Source organism: Labrus mixtus, chromosome 22, assembly GCF_963584025.1.
Source record: "Labrus mixtus chromosome 22, fLabMix1.1, whole genome shotgun sequence".
Taxonomy (NCBI): domain Eukaryota; kingdom Metazoa; phylum Chordata; class Actinopteri; order Labriformes; family Labridae; genus Labrus; species Labrus mixtus.
The window spans coordinates 14209908-14218018 of record NC_083633.1 but is presented as its reverse complement, the minus strand read 5'-3'; the positions used below and the strand labels follow the sequence as shown (position 1 = coordinate 14218018).

The window sequence follows — 8111 nt, the reverse complement described above, 5'->3', positions numbered from 1 at the left end:
GGCCTGTTCCTATATCATTCTTTTTTTTTTTTTTTTTTACCCTTTCACCTTCTTTTTTCTCATCCTTGCCCTCCTTTGCTGCCTGGTCTGTTGTATGTCTTATTCCTCCCTCCTCCTGTCCAGTTTTCTCTCCTCCTCCTCCTCCTCCTCCTCCTCATCCATTTCTCTTTCTTTTTTATTGACCTTCTTATCTCTCATTCTGCATTGCTGTAAATTGCTGCGTTTTAGGTTTATTTACATTCAGCCTGTTACTTCTGCCACAGAGATATACTAATCCATCACTGAGCCCTGAGAACAGAATAAACACAGTATTTCTGTAGTCACTGTTGACTGACTTTGGATCAGCCTCTGAGTTACAAAATCCTTTCCCTTCATCACGGGGGGGAGAAATTAAATCTGCCACCAAATAAGCGTGAAAGCTGAGAACAAACACAAAGCACGGGCAGACAAATACTGACACTATGTGGTAAGGAGTGGAATCACAGCTATTTTAGCTTTTAATGGTCATGCAATAATAATTGTCATTTTCATTTAATCACATCACATTTCTCCTCACTTTTGAAATTGCTGCATAAAATAGCAGCTTTTTTTATAATCCACAAAGTGATTGTTTGATGATTTAATGCACGAGATACTTCAATTAATGACCTTTGTATAATTATCAGCCCCCTTTTAAAAGTCATAACGCCTTGTTTTTGTCACCTTGCCATCCTCGCTGACTCAGGTGCAGCAAACGTGAGATGTACAGAGAAACCAGGTGGACAAATGAACAAGAGAGAGAATGACTTGACATGTGAAGGGAAAAAAAAGAGCAACAGGGATGATGATAGAGAGAGAGAGAGAGAGAGAGGAAAAGGCGCAGAGCAGGAGAGGAGACAAGTCTGACAGAGAGAGGAGAGAGATGTATGTGAGAGTTTAACAGGGCAAGAGGGAGTGTCAAAGGGTGAAGCACGTCGAGTGGTGAGAGTGTTTGTGTGCATGTTCATGTGAGGCACAGAGAGCCAGTCTATAAAACATTGATACTGCGTGCCCTCTGTGTTCCTGTTCGAGCATGAAAGCTGGTACCAAAAGCTGTTCCACTTGGTGTCCAGTTATGCAGCAGTGTAGAAAAACTGTAACGATCTGCACAGACCTTCTTTGTTGAAGCCTCTCTGAATCAATCGGTTACTTTTCTGTTTTCTTCAACTCATTGTTCCTAATGCCATGTTGCTACTTTTATAGAAATTATGTTTTAAGTGTAATAGTTACTTCACATCTCTATGTGTATTCTGAGTTTCTATGTGACTGTTGTTTTACAATGGCTACACGAGCCTATTGCTGCGTCTGGATTCAAAGAAACTGTGCTGTTGATGTTTCCAAACAAGCAATGACAGACTGACAAGCAGCTAAAACGGAGGATAACAAGAGAAAAAGCAGTAGGCATGAAAGGCAGACTGATTAAGAAGTTGACACAAACACATCTATTTTGAACTCACTCTCACTTCCTCCTGCTGCCTCTGTTTTCCATTTCCAAATATAACAAGATTTTCACACCTGAGACTGTTTCTACAAGAGCTGTGAAGTACCGATAAGAGCGTGTGTTTGTGTGTGAGTGTGAATGGATTGTTTCTTCAGTCTTTCCCTCAGCGTAACGAGATACCAACTGCATGCAGGTAAACACCGCACACAAAAAAAACACACAGAGATGCTTTCAGGATGCAGCTTCAGAGAGCCTTGTCTCCGTCAGGTAATTATGACTGATAAGTGTGCGTCACAAATGGGCTTACTCGGGAAATCAGACAGAAACACGCACACACACAAATCGAGAAGAGAGGCTGTGAAACTAAACCAGAGACCAAGTTTCTGTGTATAAAACACCCTTAAACACACACACACACACACACACACCCAGGTCAAGATACTTTTCCCCTTATTTATAGGGTCATCACACACATCTTTACGAAATACAAAATAATCAGCTTGAGCAGAAGCAACTTCCTAAAGATATCAGTTAAGGCCTCAAAATCTAGCATTGGTTAAATCTGGTTCAAATGTCTTCATCCTCTCGTGGAATTATAAGTGATTCTCCTATGATCATAAACAAATGTCACAAAGCAACAAAAATACCTTACCAAAAATAAGACCTTGTTGTCTTATTTATGGCAACTTCCGAGAAACAGAACAGAATGGAGCTGGAATTGCAAGTTTGTATTTACTTTGTCTTGGAGTGAATCACAAATCCAACAAATCCAAGCAAACAAGTCGACACACACTGAAACCAAAACGCTGATTGGAACGCTTTGCTACTCGCAATCAGTAAGTTCAAAATATGTCCAAATCAGCCAGCCAATTCAACTACAAAACAAAACGCAGGACAGGATGGCCAGGGGGAGAGAGAGAGCGGATCAAAAGAAAGAGCCTGACAGACAGAGAGAGAGTGTATCCAACCAAAAGTTGTCATCCTACCTCCAGCGATCGCCGTCTTCTTCCCAACCGTAACCGTCACCGCTGTCGTAGCAATGGCAATCCTCCCTGCTGTTGGAGCAACAGACGTGAAAATGAGCGAGAATTCACAGCACTTCACCAACACATGCATGCATGCACATCACACACTTTTAAATAGTCCTTCAAACATGCTAAAGGACTTACAAGGAAAACTGGTCAGACAATTATTAATAATAAGAATAATTAATGAGTCTGTGAACTCTCACAGCAGTGATAGTGACAGCTGATGTGCCAGAATGTGTTTGAAATATGTGGGTGACAGATTGACTTGGCAGCAATAGGTAATATCTAATATAGTCATTTGCTGTCTGGCAATTCGCAGCCTTCATGCCAGCTGTTGCCAACTGTCACCTCGCCACAGAATCTGGCTGGATTAACAGTTTAAGCATTACGTAACACAAAGAATGAAAGATAATCGGCTAATACACTCATAACCAGAGGACTCTGCGTTTATGTTTCTGAAATTCACAAATTTTAAGGCAAAATCCATCTGTGCCTCCTTAACAATCAATGCATTCAAGAAAATATCCATTCCATTTTTGTGAGTTTTAAGCAGTTCAATAACTCAACGCAATGCGGCCAACAAACTCTAAGAAACCAGATGAACTTCTCAACGAGAATTAATCAAAGGACGGAGAAAAGCTTACTCAGCACAATGCAAATGAACCAGTGACCCTACTGACTCCCTAAAAAAGAAGATGAGGTTCCCATACTTTGATTCCATGCTCATGCAGAAAGAGAGAGAGACAGAGAGAGAGAGTTGGGAGGAGACAGGAGAATACAGAGACACCGAGCAGGGCTAGAAATAGAGAAAACAGACGGTTCATAGAAAGGTGAGGAGACAGGAAACACAGATGACAGCACTCGTCATGCTTTGTAATTAGGAAGAAGGAAGACAAGGATGAGGATGTATATAAAATGAGGAGGCATGCCAAGTACAAGTAAATGTTTTCCTCTACCCTCCTCCTCCTCATCATCATCCGCCTCCCTTCGTTTTCTCCCCCCTTCCTCTGTTTGGAGCTCCACCTCCTCTGCACTGAAGGTGGCGCTATAGTCAGCCTCATAGTCCTTGAATATGTCTGAACACAACAAACTAAATCTAGCATCAACCTCAGACATATTTAAGACATTCTTTGTACATTTGTACTTAATTGTCAAAGGTATTTTACATGATGGGAGGGGTACATTATGTACTATAACTCTGGCATATTTAGTCAAGACTTCTGCTGTAAAAGAAGAATTGAATAAGAGGATGCCTCAATCTGCATTGTGTGCACTTAGACACAAAAAATAATTCAATTCATTTTCCTGAGTAAGTGAGGATCCGATACACACATCCAGTTTATCTGTCATAAGGAAAGCCTTATTATCAGCCTCGTACATACCGTATACAATTTTTAATCCAATTTATTTCAATTAAATAAGAATTTTGGTGTGCACTTTGAAGTGGGGATTAGATTCACATTTCTCCTGTTTCTGCCTAGAGCACTTTCGTGGAAACGTCTTTTTTTCAAGGCACTTTTTCAGAGCTAAATATGAATACTAAATCCAGAGGCAGAGAAGTGCCGGGCTCGTGTTTTTTACTGACTACATGAAAAGATAGAGATTTGTGTTAGTATGATGTGATGGTAAACATGAGTAAAGTGGTAGTTAGCTTGTTTACTATGGATCTGATGATTAATATTCACAACAGCAAAATGAACTGTGATGAAGAATAAACCTGAAATGAATACAAATTAAGAATAAACAGACATATTGTGAGAATTTTTCATAAAGATATACAACATGTTTTAAACTTTTTAAACCTGTGTGAATGAACAAACTCTACAAAAAAAACTGAGGAGCAGGTGTTCTCTGTAGCTATTGAGAAATGAGCCTGTCACTGAGATGTGTTTGGCTCAAAGTGAGGTACCTGGTTGAGATAACGGTGAATAAAAAGCTAAAAAAAAAAAGGTGTTTTGTGTGTCTGTGTGTGTTTATCTGCATGTTTGTTTGTGTGTTTTTGAACAGTAAAGGTATGTCCTCTACCTCTCGTGTCCAGTCTGGGTGTGTAGTATAGAAACTTTCCAGCTGGGTACTCGGCTGCTCTGCGGTACCACACCGGGAAATGGTCCAGCGTGAACATGTTCTCCTTGTCTGTGGAGGTCAAGAAAGACCTGGGGAGAGACAAAAATACACAGCTACTTAAAACCTACTAAAAAAAGATTACAAATGGAGTGAAGGATGAATGAAAAGGGGGACAAGTTAAAGGAAGAGACTGGAAAAGATTAAATAGCAACAGGACATAATTGAGAAGGATATATAGTATTTTATTTCAATTTGAAGAAAAAGCTTCTTGACATCTGGATTTCTGTATACAAAACTAACCAAGTACACCATAATTACTGCTGCAGGCATTTTTTGTTTGGGCAACACAAACTGTTATTGCATGTATAATTTAATCAGTTATCGGTTTGGATTAATGAAACTGACTGCTGCCCCTTTATAGCCCACCAGAGGGCGAACTCTCCCCTTACTGTTATGTCTGCTTATTGCAGGTCTTTCACAGCTGTCACTGTCACGTCTAACACCTTATTTAAGCCCAATTTTAAACCTTTTGGGTTTTAGATATGAAGATGTAGATTAAGAATGTAAAATACTTCTGTTTATTTTACTCACTTGCCAGTTCTCTTCTCAATGCCAGTGTATCTCTGGAATCTCATCAGGCCTGAACGGGTCCCCAAGAACACTGTTTCAATCCCCTCGTCCATACTGGAAGAGAGAGAAAAAGAGAAGATGAGACAGAAAAAGTTAGAGGGTGAGCAGATGCAGAGGTAACAGGTAAGTATTTGTAAAAACAAAATGTAGTAGGAAAATAAGTTCTAATTTAAAAACATGTTTCTGAATTTTCACCCAGATGTGTTGAGCATGAGGGCCGTCCAGTAGGCTTCCATAGGAGCCGTGACCACAGCATCAAAAAGAGTTTGTTGCAAAAGCAGCGCATCACCTGTTGAGAGAAATCAAAGGAAAACAATGAACCACCTACGGTTATAAAAGACAGTTCAAACATGAATCTACAGTTCATGTGCAGACTATAATTCTTAATTGAACATTAATGAAGTCATTTAAACTTTTAAAAAGTTGCCTGAAGAGCAGACAAAAAGAACAGAGTGGACATGGAAACATGTTTAAGGATGCTGCCAGTTTTTTTTTTTTTTTTGGTGTGTATTTCAAAAGAGAGCATGCATTTTCTGAAAAACTTCACGATAAGAGTGTTTCATTTTCCCTTCATCTTAAGATAATGTGCGTAAACTGAAGTGTCCCCTTACAATCTAGATCTGGTTCTTTGCCCGTGAGGTATTTCACCACAGCCTGCAGCTGGCTCAGCTTACGATGGTCTGGGTCAATGTCTGTCTCGCAGTAGGTCCTAGAAACACACACACACACACACACACACACACACACACACACACACACACACACACACACACACACACACACACACACACACACACACACACACACACACACACACACACACACACACACACACGCACCCATACATTATTTTCATGAAGAACTTCTTCAGACAGGTTATAATACCATAAAGTCAATGTACAGATAGTCACACAGTACTCACCATTCGCTGGCGAGGGTCAGGTCTGGGGTCAGTAAGTCATGTAGACCTGAAGTCATAAGAGAATACAATGGAGGTCAGAGAGAGAGAGTGTGTAAGAAAGGTTAACACAATTAAAGAGAAACTGAGGCTTAAACAAATACCTACCCTCCTCAACAGAGACATTCCCGATGAAGATATATTGTCCGTATCCCCGAGTTAGGACAATACCCAGACTGTAAAACAAAGAAAGGATAGTCATTTTAATTGCTCTAAAAATATATTTTTTAAACCTGGCACTTCAAGTTATCCTGTCAAAAAAGCAGTCAAACTAACCTAAATGGTGTCTCGTTGATGACCGTGTAGAAGTAATCATTCTTCAGGAATAGCACTCTCCTCTGTGAGACAGAAAAAGACAAAATCCTTGTAAAAATGAGAGAGAATGGAAATAGAGACATTTTGTACCACAAAGAGAAAACACACAGATGACTGAATATGCATCACCTCAAAAGGAAACAAGGAGAGTAAAGGGAAAGACAAAAACACCCACAGGAGGAAAGAGAAAGAAAATCAAAACTCTGATCTAATTTCTAAAACAGCTCCTTCTGCTCGCCACACAAATGAAAACAAAAGTACTCACTCCTTTATCCACAGTAATTCTCACATCTAAAGACATTGCTCCAGTTTCTCCTTTAACCATGGCTGTCCTCAGCTGAAACAGAAACATGACATACTCAGCATTTTACTTCTACGCATCCTTGAAAGTGAACTGAAAATGACATACAGGCAAGAGAGACAGAGGGTTTAAAAAGCCAGAAATACTGTAAGTGTGCGAGTGTGTGTGTGTGTGTGTGTGTGTGTGTGTTATGCTTACCGTCTCCTCAGTGTCTTCCCATTCCACCTCTGACAGATCAACGCTGTTGTAGTTGGGTTTGGGTTTGAGCTTCTTCCCCTCCTTATACTGTCACATACATACAAACAACAGAAGGGTCTTAAACTATTCTTTGTGCTTGCTTTATTATAATTCTGTATGATTCAATCTTTGTTTGTACCAAAGGTCTTAGTTCAGGGTGAGACAGGATGTAGCCGTTGTTGGTGAGGAGGAAGGCGTAACCATGGACACCCAGCTATAAGGAAATAAAAAGAACATTACATGATGGACCAACAACACAGATTATTCAAATAAAAAAAGAATCAAACATTGCTGGCTGTATAGGAGAAGAATCAATCCACAGTTTGTGATACAGTAAAGAAGTTACCTTGTATCTTGGAGCTAATCTCATCAGCTCTTTCAAGGCCACATCAGTCCCTACAACTCCCAGCAAAATCCCATGAGACAACTGCAGGAAATACACACCAAGTTCAAGCGAGTCCGGCTGAGGATAATTGTATTACTGAAGATTACAATTACTTACAGTCTCTTGCTTCTTGCTGAACACAGGCATGGCCACAGAGGTCATCAGGAGCAGGCTTTGAGCCTGAGTGGTGAACAGCTGAGGTAGACAAATACACATGAGCAGCCACAATGACAGCATGTTGTTGTTTTTTAAAGCTAATATGGTTACCTAAGACATGAAACAACAACTGTAAAGCTAAATTAAGTCTGTCCAGTTCATTCATATTCACCAAATGTGAAAATTAGGAAATATGGAGAAGGATTGAACATTCAAGTTTAAGTGTCTAAACCATGAAACATAGGCTATGCTAACGTAAAAGAAAAGTACAATAGTTGATGATTTAATAGTTGGGCTAATTAAGTTTTAAAAATCTACGCTCCTGAAAAACAACTTCAATAAAGAGTGAACTAATACAACATAGATACTAGTTTAAAAACTCTAGCTAGCTAAGTAGCAAAGTCAAAGCAGTATGTTAACTTTCAGTTCAAAGGGAGACAACTATGATTAGTAAGCTAGTTTAGCTAACTAGAGAATGAGCTAACTTTAGCATTTGAAACAGCGTTGAAAGTAAGTGATGCAAAAAAAACTTTTATATTGAAAAACCAACATTAAATTAAAATGTATTCTGATGAGTT

The 8111-nt window shown here is 39.6% G+C and overlaps 1 protein-coding gene across 2 annotated transcripts in view; it reads right to left on the bottom strand.

Moving 5' to 3' along the window:
* Window positions 1-8111, bottom strand: part of cacna2d4a (calcium channel, voltage-dependent, alpha 2/delta subunit 4a) — an 83393-nt gene that overhangs the window by 58216 nt on the left and 17066 nt on the right. For both annotated transcript variants that reach the window (XM_061029475.1, XM_061029476.1), the window contains 13 exons: window positions 7495-7572; window positions 7339-7419; window positions 7132-7206; window positions 6954-7040; window positions 6720-6791; window positions 6416-6477; window positions 6248-6315; window positions 6104-6149; window positions 5793-5890; window positions 5377-5470; window positions 5143-5235; window positions 4513-4640; window positions 2446-2514 (listed from right to left, as the gene is read on the bottom strand). In XM_061029475.1, coding sequence (XP_060885458.1) covers window positions 2446-2514; window positions 4513-4640; window positions 5143-5235; window positions 5377-5470; window positions 5793-5890; window positions 6104-6149; window positions 6248-6315; window positions 6416-6477; window positions 6720-6791; window positions 6954-7040; window positions 7132-7206; window positions 7339-7419; window positions 7495-7572 — 1051 coding nt within the window. The remainder of the gene's footprint in view (window positions 1-2445; window positions 2515-4512; window positions 4641-5142; window positions 5236-5376; window positions 5471-5792; window positions 5891-6103; window positions 6150-6247; window positions 6316-6415; window positions 6478-6719; window positions 6792-6953; window positions 7041-7131; window positions 7207-7338; window positions 7420-7494; window positions 7573-8111) is intronic.